The 17,548-nt window shown below is 40.1% G+C and overlaps 1 protein-coding gene across 1 annotated transcript; it reads right to left on the bottom strand.

Annotated features, from left to right (window-relative positions):
- Nucleotides 1–6,449: 6,449 nt before the first annotated feature.
- On the bottom strand, nucleotides 6,450–9,167 carry LOC149226775 (pentatricopeptide repeat-containing protein At3g24000, mitochondrial-like). The gene is made up of 2 exons (XM_089377601.1): nucleotides 8,213–9,167; nucleotides 6,450–8,034 (listed from the first exon to the last, which is right to left on the bottom strand). Exons 1-2 carry the CDS (start codon nucleotides 8,965–8,967, stop codon nucleotides 6,939–6,941), a joined length of 1,851 nt encoding a protein of 616 aa, XP_089233727.1. The 5' UTR covers nucleotides 8,968–9,167; the 3' UTR covers nucleotides 6,450–6,938.
- Between the last annotated feature and the right edge of the window lie 8,381 nt (nucleotides 9,168–17,548).

Raw genomic sequence — 17,548 nt, 5'->3', positions numbered from 1 at the left:
TTGTGTTAAAGTACATAGAAAGCCTCCATTATATAACAATGGAGTAGACCCATTGTCGGATAATGATAACTACGACAACTGAACAGATGCAAGTCCCTATGTGAACATACAACTCACCATACTTAGCTCATAAGGAAATGAGATGTTGGAAAATCCAACTCTAACAATGTATATTCTCGTAATATGGCTTCTATTGTTGTAAATTCCATCGTATATAGTGCCCTAAATTCCAAATTTGAATCGTTTTATAATATATATTATGTTATAACAATATTGATAAAATAGGATAAGTTTTATATTGTGCATTTACTACTATGTTATTAAAATTAACACACGCACACGCACACACATATTTCTCTAATTTAATTGTCAAAAACATGTGTTTTTTTATTATAGGAGGTAGGTTACAAGTTCAAATCTAAAGGGAGGTAGAATATGTACATATTTGTAAACTTTATGAATTATCGCTAATTACATTAAATTTAGAATATTTTATTATTATTTTATATTCAAATTTAATGATAGACTTTGGTTAAAAAAGATTTGCTTCGATGATTTTTTTGAATTTCAATGTTATTGAATTCAAGCACGAATTCAGTAACTACTAGTATCTATAATGTTTGAAATTAGAAAATTTCCATCCATCCAACAAACAACACATTTTGACAACCTGCGTTGTTTCCACCTTCTAGAATTTCCATTGTTGATAATGTAAGTCTGTTGCTTAACTGACAATTTAGTTTGCATTCATTCAAAAATCTGGAGCCTCTTTTATGAGTGCTCAAATTCCTTGAACATATAAAACACAATAATATATGTGCGATAAGATGTGGACCACCGCTAAATGACACAAAATACTTGTCCCAAATTAAAATAACCCAACCTACTTCAATAGAAATAATTGATTTGTGTAGCTTGCTCCAAGCCCTAGGGTTCAGGGTTTGGAGGACAAAGTGCCACAAGGGCAACTTGTGGGCTTGGAACCCAAGTGTGGGGTTTTGGCACGCATCATGTTTTTGGGGCAAAATCATGATGGATTCATGGCATGTGATGGAGGAGGATTATATTGCTTGGAAGGATGATTCCAACGCTTCGAAAATCTTCTGAATCCGAGTTATCATTAGAGAGATATGAATTTTTGAAGTTGACATAATTAATTTAGTTGTCAAGTAGGCCGACTTGATAAGTGTCACTTCAAATGTGACGTTGAGCCTTCATATGTGTATAAATATGAAGCGTATTGAGGACATTTAGAGCATCCATGTGTGTGCAACATCTCATAGATCTCTCTCTGAAATTTGGTCGAGCTCAAGAGAAGGAGGACGAAGGACTTAAGGGTTTGTTTGGGCAAGAATACCCTTGTGATTAGGCCGAGTTGCTACAGGAGGTAGGCCGTAGGCCTAAAGGTAAATTTGGGCATGATTTAAGGTGTTATTCTTCATTGTTTTGGGTTTGAATTTGAGCAGGGAATAAGGTCAAAGATCAGTGTACATTTTGGGTTGTTTTGGTGTAGTTTAGGGTGGATTACCTCACGTTTTTGAAGGCCGCAAATCCCTATTGTAATTACAGTGGGACGGAAGATTGTTTGGATGAGTTGTGGAGGGTTGTAAGGCCATACTCCTATAACAGTTCCATGGCACAAACAGCATAGGAAAACAGCTTCTCAAGGGACGTAAGTTGCACTCTTTTCAAGGATTGTTGTAGCATTTAGAGGTTGTTGTTAGGGTGTATGTTGATGCTCTAACCAGAGTTGCAGGACTGCAATAGTGCACCAGTGCTAAAGTATAAGTATGAGGATGTTGGGTCATAGTTTATGACCAGATTTGGATTAGATTGCATAGCAGCGTGTTGATGCCAATTGGAGGGTCTTTCGAGGAGGAGAAGAATGTTTCCTAGGAGCAGATTCGACAGTGAGTTGATTAGGTGTCATAGAGCTGATTGGAGGGCAGTGTGTTGGCTACCCAAAGTAGCCCTAGATGAGTTATCTTTAAGGACGAAGAGCAGCTGAAGTTTGGGTGAAGGATGGTGCTGAAGTGCAACACTTTGATGGACTAAAGTTGTTGCTAGCGTGGCAGATTGGAGCTCGGGAATTGGCCAACCCAGAGAGTAGTTGATGAGCCTGTTTTCATTGTAGCAGACATGACTTGAAATAGTGATAGGACGCAACCCTCTTGGAGTCTCAACGTGTAGATGCCTTGATGGAATAAGGCACTACTACTGAACAATATGGAAGCGAAGGATCGGTAGGACGAGATACGACATAGAAGTTGCAACGAAGTTTGTCATTATATCTTGTAAATCATAGACTGTCATATTTATCAAATTTAGATTAATATAACGACGATTGGTGATTGCACATTATTGTACAATTTTGTTTAAAATTGTGTATACTGTGCATATGTGATTTACTTCTTTATATTTTCGTTGTGCAAAGTAGTTTATGGTTGAGATTCTTCGTTTGGTAGCATCAATGATTATAAGACTCTAACCTAGACCCAAGATCATGGAAATTCAACATGGTATCAAAGTGTGTCTGAGCTACTTTGGAAGTAAGTCAGTAGGACGAGATATGACATAAATGTTGCAGCGAAGTTTGTCATTATATCTTGTAAACCATAGACTATTGTATTTATCAGATTTAGATTAATATAACAAAGATTGATGATTGCACATTATTGTACAATTTTGTTTAAAATTGTGTATATTGTGCATATGTGATTTACTGCTTTATATTTTCGTTGTGCAAAGTAGTTTATAGTTGAGATTCTTGGTTTGGTAGCATCAGTGATTATAAGACTCTAACCTAGACCCAAGATCGTGGAAATTCAACATGGTATCAGAGTGTGTCTGAGCTACTTTGGAAGTAAGTAAATCAGAGTTGTGCACAGTAAAGTACAGCTTGAGAGGGAGTTGGTCACATTGTGAGTGAAGGGTTCACTACAATGTCGAAGTTGCAACCAGGTATCTGATATGAGGATAGGTTGGAGGGGTTGTCCAACTATAGTCCATGGAAGGAAAGGACCAAGTTGATATTGCAGATCAACAGGATCTGGGATTTTGCCGAGAAAGAGATCAAAAATCCAACCGACCCTGAGGAGCTGGAAATATGGGAAGATTTGGATGTGAGGGCGAGATTGATCATCCTTGATGGTGTGAGGGATGCCCTAATACCTCATTTGTCTAAGAAGAACACCACACATGAGATGTGGATGTCTCTTCAGAATTTGTTCCAGAATAAGAACGAGAACCGAGTATTGGTATTGGAAGATAAGTTGAAGTCCACCAAAATGTTAAAGGGTGAAAGCATGACCTCGTATCTGACAAGATTGTCTCAGGTCAAAGATGAGCTTGTTGCCATCAGTGTGACTGTCTCAGATGGAGATATGGTAAGGATTGCCTTGAAAGGGTTCACCGAGGAATGGAAGCCCTTCATCAAAGGAATTGTTGCCAGGGAGAAGCTGCCAAACTGGGATAGGTTGTGGGATGACTTCATTCAGGAAGAGTTGCGAGACGAGGATCTTCAGCCGAAGCAAAAAGCTTCAGATGATGACGTGGCACTTGCATCACGAATGAAGGGTAAGCAAAAGAAGGACTTGAGTAAAGTCAAGTGTTTCAACTGTGGCGAGATGGGTCATTTTTCGTCGAGATGTCCGAAGAAGAAGGGAGATGATGAGAAAAGAAAAGGGAAGAAGGCCGCCCTTATTGCCAATAAAGCAAAGATGGATGAGCTCGCTAGAAGATTGGAAGACGAAGAGGAGGATTTTTCTATGATTTCTCATTTCTCGCACAGTACTATCAAAGAGGATGGATGGTATGTGGATAGTGGTGAAACAAAGCATATGACAAGGTCACATAATATTTTTGAGACTCTAGCTAGATGGGACTCGAAATTGCACATGGTGTTGGGCGACAAGAGTCAATTGGAGATCTGAGGGTCGAATGTTGTGCCATTCATAATGGAGACAGGATGTATGATGCGGGTCTGGGATGTATTGTTTGTACAAGGACTCAGATATAATGTGCTCTCCGTCTCAATGGTGGAGAAGAAGGGGGTTGAAGTCTTGCTCCAAGATGGAAAGGCAAGACTCAGGCTTAGAGGCTCTAAGTCTGATGGGATTGTACTCAGAGTTAGAGAGCATGGTCTCTAAAGGTTGATTGCCAAGCCTAAGGATCATGGAAAGAAGCAGGAACAGGTGCAGGTTCCAGAGACGCAGGACAAAGTGTAGGTGCAGGTTCAGGTGCAGGCTTCAGAGGAGAAGGCACAGGTTCTCGAGAAGAAGGTACACTTTTCCAAGAAGGTCCAGGTTCCAGAGACTCAGAAAGAGTCTAGTTTGAAAGGGAGCTTGCAAATTCAGAGGGAGAGTCTGCAACCCAAGAAGAGTGCATGGTTAGTGGTGAGCAAGGGTTCTCCTACAACTACTAGGAAGGAAACATGGAAAGAGTGGAAGAAGTTACAGTATAAGAAGAAAAAACAGGTTCCCTCTGGCAGTGACAACGACACTTTCGAGAAGGGTGTAGTTCACCATACAGGGATTGCTGCGATTGTGAGCACCAAGAGTTGGGCAAGTGTTGCGAGTTGTGATGATGATGACAAGATACTTCCTAGTCTTGGAAGTACCTCACTCACTAAGAGGGAGTGTTGATTTGTACTCCATGCCCTAGGGTTCGGGGTTTGGAGGATAAAGCGCCACAAGGGCAGCTTGTGGGCTTGGAACCCAAGTGTGGGGTTTTGGCACCCATCGCGTTTTTGGGGCAAAACCATGATGGATTCACAACATGTCATGGATGAGGATCATAGTGCTCAGAAAGATGATTCCAACACATCGAAACTCGTCCGAATCCGAGTTGTCATTAGAGAGATGAATTTTTGAAGTTCACATAATTAATTTAGTTGTCGAGTAGGCCAACTTGATAAGTGTCACTTCAAATGTGACGTTGAGCCTTCATATGTGTATGAATATGAAGTGTATTGAGGACATTTAGAGCATCCATGTGTGTGCAACATCTCATAGATCTCTTTGTGAAATGTGGTCGAGCTCAAAAGGAGGGCAAAGGACTTAAGGGTTTGTTTGGGCAAGAATACACCTGTGATTAGGCCGAGCTGCTACAGGAGGTGGGCCGTAGGCCTAAAGGTAAATCTAGGCATGATTTAAGGTGTTATTCTTCACTGTTTTGGGTCCGAATTTGAGCAGGGAATAAGGTCAAAGATCAGCGTAAATTCTGGGCTGCTCTGGTGCAGTTTAGGGTGGATTACCTCATTTTTTTGAAGCCCACAAATCCCTGTTGTAATTACAGTGGGATGCAGGATTGTTTGGATGAGTTGTGGAGCGTTGTAAGGCCATACTCCTACAACAGTTCCATAGCACAAACAGCGTAGGAAAGAAACTTCTCAAGGGAGGTAAGCCACACTCTTTTCAAGGACTGTTGCAGTGTTTCGAGGTGGTTGTTAGGGTGTATGTTGATGCCCTAACCAGAGTTGCAGGACTGCAATAGTGCACCAGTGCTCAAGTATAAGTATGAGGATGTTGGGTCATAGTTTATGACCAGATTTGGATCATATTGCATAGCAACCTGTTGATGCCAAGTGGAGGGTCTTCTGAGGAGGAGAAGAGTCTTTCCTAAGAGCAGATTCGACAGTGAGTTGATTGGGTGTCGTAGAGCTGATTGGAGGGTAGCATGTTGGCTACTCAAAGTAGCCCAAGACAAGTTATCTTGAAGGATGAAGAGCAGCAGAAGATTGGGTGAAGGACGGTGCCGAAGTGCAACACTTTGATGGACTAAAGTTGTTGCTAGCGTGACAGATTGGAACTCAGAAATTGGCCAACCCAGAGAGCAGTTGATGAGCCCGTGTTCATTGTAGCAGATGTGACAGTGATAGGAGGCAACCCTCTTGGAGTCTTGATGTGTAGATGTCTTGATGGACTAAGACACTACTAGTGAGCAGTACAGAAGCGAAGGACCGGCAGGACGAGATACGACATAGAAGCTGCAGCGATGTTTGTCATTTGTATCTTGTAAACCATACAGTTGTATTTATCAGATTTGGATTAATATAACGAAGATTGATGATTGTGCATTATTGTACAATTTTGTTTAAAACTTGGTATATTGTGCATATGTGATTTACTGCGTTATATTTCCACTGTGCATAGTAGATTATGGTTGAGATTCTTGGTTTGGTAGCATCAGTGATTATAAGACTCTAACCTAGATCCAAGGTCGTGGAAATTCAACAGAAATCACCCTATTTCGGTAGAAAACATAACCTGATATTGCCAATATTTATTTCAACTTGTTGAAACTTAAAATGTTGAGCAGCAATCAGATAATACGGTTCTTAAAAATAGACCTGTCCAGACAAATTGATACAAAGCTCGGGAACTTCAGTATCATTCCATCATAAACCGATGCCAAAACATTAAAAGAAAACATTACTGACACTATCAGAGTTTAGAAAATGGCAAAGACCTCGTATATCACAGGACAAAGCACATTATTTACATTACAAAAGTCTGTTATTTTGTTAAATGTTATTGAAGTTATTAGTTTATGTGCAACATTTATTTTTCCTGCATGTCTTCTGATAAACTTGAGATTTTCCATGGCTGACATGGACACCATGACAGAACATCAATCCTTTGGTTCTTTCATTAGTTTACAATCTGCAAGCAGTAGATAAAGCTTTCCGAAAAACCATAAAACCCTGAATCACCTTCATATTTGTGCCTCCAGTAGTCTAGAAAAGCAGTGGTCTTCATAAGCCTTTCCATTATAATTAAAGATCAATCCTGTTTGAATCTCCAATGGTTCTCAAAAATATTTAAAGGCTCAAATATCATGTTCAGATTCAAAACAAGTAGTGTTAGTTCTCAGACTGTGTTAAAATAGCTCTTTGTCGAATAAATGGAAAATCCCCATGACTACTTGTCCCACTTGAATCACCAATAATCCCCGCAAGAACATATCCCATCCCTGAAGTGATGGAAGCGGTTACAATCTCTTAAAACAATTTCGCGGCCAACAATCTTACAGATGAATTTGATTGCAGAATGGCAATCACCACACACACGAAGGTTCTTCATTACTCTAATAGGAGACCCAGCAGGTGTGCTTATGAGTGCAAAAGCAATTGCCAGCCTTTCACTATGGTAGGAGAGGTAGGATTCCTTTGCCTCTAGCTGCACGTCATGCAGAACAGAAATTGTATTTGGCGTGTACCCTGCCTCCTTCATTTGTTCAGTCAGCTTATCCAGCTTTGCATAGACCTCCTGCATCTGCGGATGCTGTTTGTCCCCAACCATAAAGGAATGAACCTTATTTCTGACTTCAATCCAGCTGCGCCCTGCCTCCTTTCTAGCCCCCCTATCTCTCATCAATTTTCTCGCTTTTGCTACATCATCCCACTTGCCAGCTGCGGCATACATATTCGACAACGTTACATATGATGCATGATCTTGTGGATCCAAGTCTAGAATGTGCTGTGCCACGTGCTTTCCAAGCTCTGTGTTGCCATGGACAGTACAGGCAGCAAGTAAAGCCCGCCATACCACAACATCAGGAGCAAATGGCATTCCCTTAATTAGAACCTCTGCCTCAGTGAGATGCCCAGCTCGGCCAAGAAGGCCAACCATGCAAGTATAGTGATCAATTCTCGGTCTGATTCCATGATCTCGAGTCATGGAATTAAAATAGTGATAACCTAGATTTACTAGTCCGATATGTGCACAAGCATAGAGAACACCAATAAACGTAATTTCATCAGGATTTATGCCAGACTCCTGCATCTGATCAAACAATTCAAGCACCTTGCTTCCATGCCCATGCAGGGCATATCCTACAATCACGGCATTCCAAGACACAAGGTTAGGTTCCGTAAGGTTATCAAAAGCCAGGCTTGACTCCTCTATGCTACCACATTTGGCGTACATGTCTACAAGGGCAGTCCCAACAAAGGCATTTGATTCCAATCCCGAGCATATGGCATGGACATGAACCTGCCTGCCCTGTTCCGGAGTCGCTAAACTGGAGCATGCCCTGATTGATAGTCATAGATAGGCATAATAATGTGAAACTAAATCTTCAATGAGGGATATGCCACTAAGATTTTTTATAAGCTTGTTACTAAGAAGGCAAGATAAAGACAACAACCAGAAGAAAATGAACCCACAAACGGTTTCTAAACCATATTAGTAACGGTGCGGAATGTTAGTACCTGAGAACACTTGATAATGCGAAGGGATTCATCTTCAACCCTACGCCCTTCATGTCGTAAAATATCCTGACAGCCTCTTCGGAACACCCATTCTGTGCATACCCACAGATCATCGCACCCCATGAAACCTCGTCTCGCTTCCGCATTTTGTCAAACACTTGCCGTGCATCCGCCATGTTTTGGCATTTTGCATACATGTCAACTAGCGCACTCCCGGCAAAAACCTCACGCTCCAATCCAGCTTTAAAGACATGGGCATGGATCTGCTTTCCTTCTTCAGCCGCTGCTATGCCGGCAGAGGCTTTCAGAACACTTCCGAAAGTGAACTCATTCGGCATCGGGCCCCCCCGCTGCATTTGGCAAAAATGTTTGAGGGCCTCGCAAGCGTGCCCCTGCTGGGCATAACCTGCAATAACGGCAGTCCATGAGACGATATCTGGTTCAGACATTTTGTCAAACATTTTGCGTGCATCCGGCATGCTTTGGCACTTCGCATACATGTTGATAAGGATGTTCCAGAGAAACATGTTTACCTGAAGTCCAGTCTTGATAATGTGGGCATGGATCTGCTTACCCCGAGCCAGGGCTTTGGCGGCGGTGCATCTCTTTAGCAGAAAAGCATAGCTGTTGGAGTCGAGGGAAACACCGTCTGCCATTTCCACACCGATCGAAGTGGAGATGCCAACACCCGTTCTTATGCAGTGATAACTTTGCAGACGATGATATAGCTTCCATGTTTTGGCTTTCACTCCCATTGCTTTGATACATTGCCTTGCATCAGTATCGCCATCACGAATTTACGAATTTGGAACCATAATGTGATAATTAGCTAGTTTGTACGTCTGAAAAATAAATCGAATTTTGTTAAATCAAATATTTTTAAACGATTACATAAATGGATGATAAGTTTTTTAGGTGATATTTATTCTTAATAGGAAGGTGAAGCTATTACATCAACAAGAACACTCGAAAAACCAACATTTTTCATTAAAAATGAAACTGTTTACAGAGAGGTGCAATGATTAGATCAATAAAAAAAGAGTGTTAATTCTGATGTATATTTACACTATATATAGAGATTGTTTCTGTAATAGTTTAAAAAACTAATGATCACACAGAAATTTATTTATAAAAACTCATATTAGTTGCTTGTTAATGACACCTACTCACTCATATTGTTAGTTGCTTGTTAATGACACTTACCCTATGTCCACTAGTAGACCTACACCTTTTTTGATAATAGATATGTTTCCTTGCTTAATTCTTTGTATATATGGTGGAAGGTGATATTCCTGAAAGACGATGCCAAGGTCTTGATCTTCTACTTCCAATTGTGGATAGATGATACCTCAAGTGTCTCCTTATCATTTACCCAATTAATGCAAATTCTGGAATCTCCAAACATTGTTAAAGAGGCAATCTTTTGCCTATTCGCAAAGAATAATATGCCCCATAGAGCAATTAATTTTGTGCGGGTATTTGTACCCTCTCCACTTTCCTAGAAAATTTTGTAATTGTGCTTCTTTGATAAAAATATAATTCCTCCACTCCCACAGTGTGACAATTTTGAAGCCCCATCAAAATAAGCATTTGGAAAAGAATTAGCAAGTTCATGGAATTGGATCCTCCTAATAATTTTATTTTTCTCCTCTGGATCAGACTCCATGAAGTAAGCAACTACTTGCACACAACTCAAATGGAGATAAGCCACCTTCCCCTAAAAAATGTTTGAGTTTCTTCTTTTCCATATGCACCAGAAGATGAACAATGGAAGTGCTTTGTAAGTGTGATGTCTAGTCATCCAATCATGCAAACAATCATTGATAGAGGTCGAAACCCAAATTGAATTGATATCAAGAAGATGCAACACCCCTTCCCAAATATTTTTAGCAAAAGGCCAAAGTTAGAATAAATGTTGAATTGATTCCTCCTCAACTAAACACATGGCACATTTACCAAGCCCACTAATACCCCCCTTCTTCATATTGTCTCATGTAAGAATATGACCCTTCAAAAGGAGCCAAGTAAATATTTTGAGTTTCAATAATGCTTTCTAAGTCTAGATCTTTCTGATCCACCATATTCTATCATCATAATCAAATGAGTTTACAATAAAACAATAGGCGTCCTTTGTCGATAGCTTACCAAAAATACCTTTTCCATTCCATATCAAAGTGTCAGCATGTGAGGATAATGAGATTCTTGCTAGTACAAGTCTTTTGTGTATGTTTCCCAATGTAATACCATATTGTCATAGGTCTATTTGGGCACATCACTCCCGACATTCAAATCAGTACAATTAGGGCTCATCAAACCCTAATTCAAATGCTACATGCCCTAGATAAGTCATCTCATTGAATGCTTCCATCCATGAAAGTTTCCTAGCCTGAAACCTTGCTGAAATGCCTCCTTGGGACACCAGCGCAGCCTTGGTTAGGGGTAATTGCATTGCATAGCAGGTAGGCCCATTCAGGCCTGCACTTCAGTGCACTTAGGCCCACTTACACCTGCGTTGGGCGAGAATGAGTGAAATTTGCATAGGGTTCTGGGAATATTCCTTGATTCTAGATCATTCTAGAAGGATCCCAGCTCTTATCTCATCCTATGAGCTTGAATTTGGATAGGCTATGGATCAATTAACCTCCTATCCTCTCATCCCTTGCTCCATGGAAACTAACTCCAATTTTGGAAGGCCATTCAATGCCCAATTTATGACAAAACCACCTCCATTTCCCTATAAATTGACCACTCATCATAGTGATCAAGGGGGCTAGAATTTGAAGATTGTAGAGAAATTCTGTTGGTTTGAGATTTGAGTTCATGTCAAGCAATGTTATGCTACTGGATTGGTGTGCTTTTGGTGTGACGAGGGTTGGACTGAAGTTGGATGAGTGACATAGGATTGAACCGTATTGGGTGAAACTCTTCCTTCTACATTAATACAGTTGTTTATTCATTTTCTCATATTCTTGTTCATATCTATGATGATTATGTGTTTCAATGTTGTCGATTCCATTGGTTTATAGTAGATAGATCATGTATGCTTTGATCATTTTCGTTTTTGTTTCTGTTGACACGGCTACCAATTGAGCAGATTCAGTTCAAGTGGGAGAAACAGGAGCAATTCAAAGGAGATCAAGGAAGCGAAAGACTACAAGTAAGTTCCTTCATCTCATCTATCTACTATAGGAAAAGGTTAAACTACTTTCTTTTTGTTGTTCTAAGTGTAGCTACCCACTTAGGGAAAATGTGTTTATCTGTAGATGCAAATTCCATATAACAAATTGGCGACCATACTGGGGAACAACCATCGTTCTTGGTAGTTTATCCTTATCGTATTTCATCCTAGTATAGTTTATTTGACTTCATTGATCTCTTTTCAGTGATTTTGAAGTTTTTTTGGTCGAAATTTGCACTAGAATGCCTATTCTAGGAATGTGTTGGTACCAGTGCACCCTTGGTTAGGGGATAGTGCATTGCAGTGCACCCTTGGCTTAGAGACAATGATTTGTCTCCCACTCAGACTTGTGTTGGTCCCTCTCAAGCTAAAAAACCCATATTTTTCTTGATTTTTCCAAAGTTGCTTCTGATGTTGTTTGTTGAAAGATCAAAGTTTTTTATGCCTCTGAAATCAATTTGCATTTCCTCTCCTAGCCCTACTTTGACCTTGATTGTTTAGTGTTTCTTAAGAGATTTCTTTATCATTATCAATTCATTGTCAAAGTTAGCTTACATTGATTAGTCTTTACTTTTCTAAAAAGGAATTGTTGTAAAGTCTTCATTTCTTTGAAAAAGAAACTGTCGTAAAGTCTTTGTTTCTTATGAAAAGCATTGATTGATCATTTGTGCATCTAGTTCCTTTTTGTTCATCTAAACACTAAAGGGACTGAAAAGAAAAACTTGCATTGTGCATATTGTAGTTTGTGAATGCTTGATAGGAATAGCTAGGGAAATTGCATTAGGTGTGCTCTTTGCTCTTTGTCAAAGATCTGATTGCTCTATCCCTTACTAGCTACGGTTTTCATTGTTAATTGAATGAAAGAATGTTTCTCATGTTAGTTGCATTCTAGGAATTGCAAACATACATCATGTGGTGAACCTTGAAAGGAAAATTCTTAAGAAGATCAACTTAAAAGTTATCTCAATTAACCTAATGGAGCATTGTAACTTAACGCATAACATTTAGAGGTCTAGGCTAGAGACGTGTTCTGGTGTCGTTAAACATAGCAACTGTCGTTAATGGTCTACGATACATTCTGAGTGTGATACCTCATTCCACATACGTAAGTATATCGTAGCTCGTCCACGTACTTTCAGGTATATAGGGCGGTGTTATAGTACAAAAAGTATAAAGGAATGCTCTCACTGTGTGGTTTCACATTAGACAGCGCTAACACAAATTGGGCCTCCACGTACTTTCAGGTATATATGGGAGGACTACATTAGGTTTCTATCCATCCATAGGTAACCGAGTCAGCCGCCTTGTACACTATGATACACCGAACACAACATTCGGGGAGATTTCCTGCATGTATGTTAAGTCCTTGGTTTACTGAGGCAATATATTGCAGTTCACAGTTACTTGGTAATCCTTTTGCCTAGATTATCCCTCTTTTGTTTTGTTATGTTATTTTGATTAAAATAAAATTAATTGACCATGGATAACATCCTCCATGTCACTCCTTAGTTGATCTTAGGTTGAGACATATGGCAACAACTTCGGAGTCCACCGATCAAGGAATTCCTTTTGATGGGAATCCTAGTCCTTTTCCTCCTTTCGGAAATATTGGTGCTCCATATATGGCTACATTATCCCTTCCGGGATTTACCATTGGCTTGCCAGTATGGTTGTTTTCAACCTCCTTGGTTCAAAATGTCATGATTTCTCCGCAATCGAGTACTCCTCCACCTGGACAAAATCAACCTCCAGTTGATCCTAAAGTTGACCCTTTACCTTCTTCATCGATTCTTTGTTCCTCCCCTTATTCCTCTTCACGTGGTGAAAGTATTGACACTAGTAATTGGGTGGATAAGAAGAAGAAGAAAGGGAAGAAGAAGAAGAAGAGGAAGAAGAAGAAAATTCAACAGGGGGGAAACCAAGAAACCATTGCTTCGAATGCAACTTCTGATGAGAAACCGTCCGATAAGCCTCACAAAATTTGATATCCTTGCAAACTTTGTACGGGAGACCATCTTCTTCGAAATTGTTCTGGTATTCCTCAAATCTTAGAAGAATGGTCTTCTCGTTCACATCATCCTGTGTCATCAACTTCTAGAGATCATGTTGGTGACACACCATCAACTAGTGGTAGTAAAGTTCATGGAAAGAAGGGTAAAGTTAAGTTTCCATGTAGGTTATGTGAAGGGAATCACCCCATTCACCTTTTTCCCTATCTAGATGAAGCCCAAAATGTGTTGGATAACCATCTTGCTTCTCCGCAACTATTTCCATCTGGTTACAGGAGACTCTCCCTTAATCCTTCACTAGTTGATGAAGAGACTGACCCAAATCAACCATCGGTCAAACCAACTCTCTCTGAATGTGAATCCCATGATTCTATACTTGACCAATCACAGGTCGAGGAAACAGTTGACCTGCTTTCACCTTCAGTTAATCGTACCTTTCTCGTAGACACTGAGTATGATACCACTCAGGTTCTTTTCGTTTCTTCAGATTTCAATGAACTTGGAGGCAACCCTCTTGTTCCATCAAGATAGGAGGAAAATCCTCCTGTTCTCGTAACTCAAGGGGGTAATTATCTCGTTCCTACGGTACCCCCTCCAAGTAGTTTGGTCACTTCCTTTGATTGGAATTGACTGGCAAGATTTCGTCTTCCTTCTTATGTGCCTTTCTAGATCATAGTAACAGTTTATAATATGATTGTATCTGGCACTATTATAGATGAAGGTGCATCTATGAGTACTGGCAAGTGCTCGTTTTTCTGCCACTTATGCTTGTTACCCAGAATCTGTTGGCTTTTAACAAAGGAACCAGTCAACCATTAGGGATCCTACCTCAGTTGCCTATTACTTTGGGAGGAACAATTGTTTATCTTAATGTGATGGTAGTCCCAGGCCCTTTAGATTACAATTTACTTCTTGGGCGCGACTATGTTAATGACATGGGATCTATTGTTTCAACACTCTTTCGAGTGATGTGTTTCCCGCATGAAGGCAGAATTGTCACTGTTAACCAACTTTCATTTCCAGGTCCAAATATGGTTTCCAGTCAACCATCTTCCCTAAATGGTCCTTTTGTCCCAATGGTATCTTCCCCGTCATAGGTCAATTATGTGGCAACCCATTCCATGCCTACATCAACTGACGATCAACTCCATGATGTTGTGCATTATGTACTGGGGACATTGGAACTAGATCTCTCTAATGGATTCCTTGCTACGTATCCCTTCCAGAGCATTGTTCTCCCATCTAATGAGAACCTATTGGAAGTCATGACCTCTTATGGGTCGTGGTCAAGGAATAATGAGGATAGTTCCTGGTCTTGTGTCAACCTCGTTTAAAAATAAAACAAAGGGTATGAGCATAGTTCCTTATCTTGTGTCAAGCTCGTTAAAAAATGAAACAAGGAATATGAGGATAGTTCTTTTACTATGTCAACCTCATTAAAAAATGAAACAAGTCTTCAAAGCATAGTTCCTTGTCTTGTGTCAAGCTCATTAAGTTCGAGGATAGTTCTTTTATTGTGTCAACCTCATTAAAAAAATGAAGCAACTCCCTTTTCCAAATTCAAGTCTTTCATTAGATATCGTAAAATCCCATTCGAGTCTTTCACTTGATCTCATAAATGAACCTTCATTCCATTCACCTGATAGACACGAGTAGTGTACTTAGGTGAATGTAATGAAGCTTGGGGGGCATGCACCTAGAATCGAGTCATCATGTTGAGGGCATGTAAACCAATCTCAAGCATAGTTTTTCGTTTCAAGCTTGTGTAAACATGAAACTGAATCCAAGCATAGTTCCATATGGTTCAAGCTTATGTAAAAATGAACCCATCTCCATTTTAACCCTCGTGATTGTCAGTCTATCAGCCTCTTCCATTAGATGAGCCTTGGTTTTTCTCCTTCCATCGTCACTATCTGCTTGGCCGATCATACGCTTTGACTTGGTTGTTTTACCCTTTTGGAGGAACAGTTGCAATGAGTGATCTTATTAGCTAGCCTCTTCACATAAATCAACATGTTTTGAGAAGTTCCAACATCACTAGAACCAGTTGCTATCCTATACACCACTCATTCCTCTAAGTGGAGTCCCCTTTAAGCTCTTTTCAGACTCTCGAAATATGAAAAGATTGTCGAGCACTTGTGCTTTTTAGCGTGTAAACGGATTGGAAACGACATCTACTTAGTATAAGTTTAACCCTTTTCCGGACTGAGATAGATTACTTACGAAAAAAGAATACGTTGATCGAACATGTTAAATAGGTTCTCTCTTGTATTATTTTATGCCTTTTCAGACTTGAGAGACAAATTTACGAAAAATAACTTGTGGAGTTTTATTTTTGTCCCTTTTCAAACTCTCTAAACATGAAAAGTACCGAGTTCTCATTATCATTAAACTCGTTAAAAGACCGAGTTTCACCGTCGCTAGGCTCATTAAAACATCACATAGCAATGGATTCACCTGAAGGGTGGAATTATGCTACAAGCATATGTTATCCTCCTCAAGCTTGTAAAAAAATAAAGAGGTACTAGTAAGTAATGACTGGGGAAAATGGGAAAAGGGATAAATCACTTTATGGTAGCAAGTTGCTCTTGAAAATGACACTTTCACTTCATCTCTGTGACTATTTGGGTTGGGTTATCTGCTTGATGGTTATCATACCTATGGTCTATCACACCATCCATCACTTTGTGTTATATACATTTTTGGGCACTGCAACCCCAAGCATAAATGTCCATAAACTAAGGACTCCTAAGTCCCTAAAAGTGTTGTTCCAACCCCTAAAAGAACAAGGTCAACTGATTACAGCTTCTCCCGGAAGTTCTCCATGAAAAACTGCTCAGAACTGGTCAAAACTGGACCATTTCACCTGCTCCATAGGCAAGGTGCGTTGCATCTCACCTAAATACACACAGTAGGTGCGTTTCATTTCAAAAACCCTTCTATGGGGTGCGATGGGTGAGAAGGGACAAATGGCAGTATCAATCCTCGAGGTGGAGAAGCATGGAATCTTCCAGAAACTTCTCCTGTGACACTTGCCTCTCGGAATTCGACTAGGGATGAGTAAGAGATCATCAATCTCCAAGTGGAAGCAAGAACTATCATAGGGAAGGCACTAATCAAATCTCAAAAGTTGACTCACCTCCCTTGCAGACATCTATATATGGATCCCTCATCCCAGAGATCCAGGAGGCTGAAATTTTGCATCTTGTAAGGAATTGTTGTTGGTTTCTTGAGGCAACGTCATAGTGTTGGGTGATCTAAGCTTTTCATGAGGTGAAGAAGGGCTCACTTGCTGAGAGGATGATGCTGGGTCAGAACGATTGGTTGTAACTCTCTTGGCTCTTTCTTGATTATCAATAAAGTTATTCAAGTTTTCCTCCGTACTCTTGTGTGATTTATGTTTTATGCATTTGTATGGTCAATTTACATCTGATCCTAGATTGTTTATGATAATAGATCTATGTTCTCATATAGTGTTATGCTGCTTTGATTCTACATGTACTCTATGAAGCTGGGTATACAAGAAAGCAAGTAGCAAAGGACTATCAGAAGAGAGAGGAATCGAGCAAGGAACCAAGCGCAAGACAGAGGTTGGTCTCCTTTATTCTTCTCTCATCTATCTTCCATAAAGGAAAACGAAAGTAGTTTTACTTTGTTTGTTTCTAAGGTAGCTACCAGCCTTAGTGGGATTAGCAGTTCTGCATAGACACTTTTCCCTGTAACAAAATGGCGACTCCGTTGGGGAGCGAATAGATTGATTGTTTATCTACATTTGTTTACTTTATAAACTTACAGACGGAGCCTGAAGTCAAGCCAGCTAGCCTTCGAACTGCATTTGCTATGCAAGTGCAAAGTAGATCAATGCTGCTTCAGTCTGTTCTTCGAGTTTTGTTTATGAATTAAACAATTGATTTACAAGCTTTCTAATTGCCCTTGTGGTGGCTCTAGTAACCTCCTTAGATCTACCCCTGTGATTGATTTACTGATTACCACTTGCTCGGCCAAAATCCCTGAACTGAACTGCAAACTGTGACCCAGAACCCAATCAAAGTCTCGTCCCTGGTCCAGTGCACTGTCTGTTCTGTGAATCTCAAATTCAGCGCACTTCCCGAGTGTAGTAGGTGCGTTGCATTTCAGTTTCATTGTGTT

This window comes from Pinus tabuliformis, chromosome J (assembly GCF_031772625.1).
Source record: "Pinus tabuliformis cultivar Carrire ecotype Pingquan chromosome J, CPIR1, whole genome shotgun sequence".
In the NCBI taxonomy this organism is placed as follows: Eukaryota; Viridiplantae; Streptophyta; class Pinopsida; order Pinales; family Pinaceae; genus Pinus; species Pinus tabuliformis.
The sequence above is the reverse complement of the archived record's forward strand: the minus strand, read 5'-3'. Positions and strand labels throughout refer to the sequence as shown.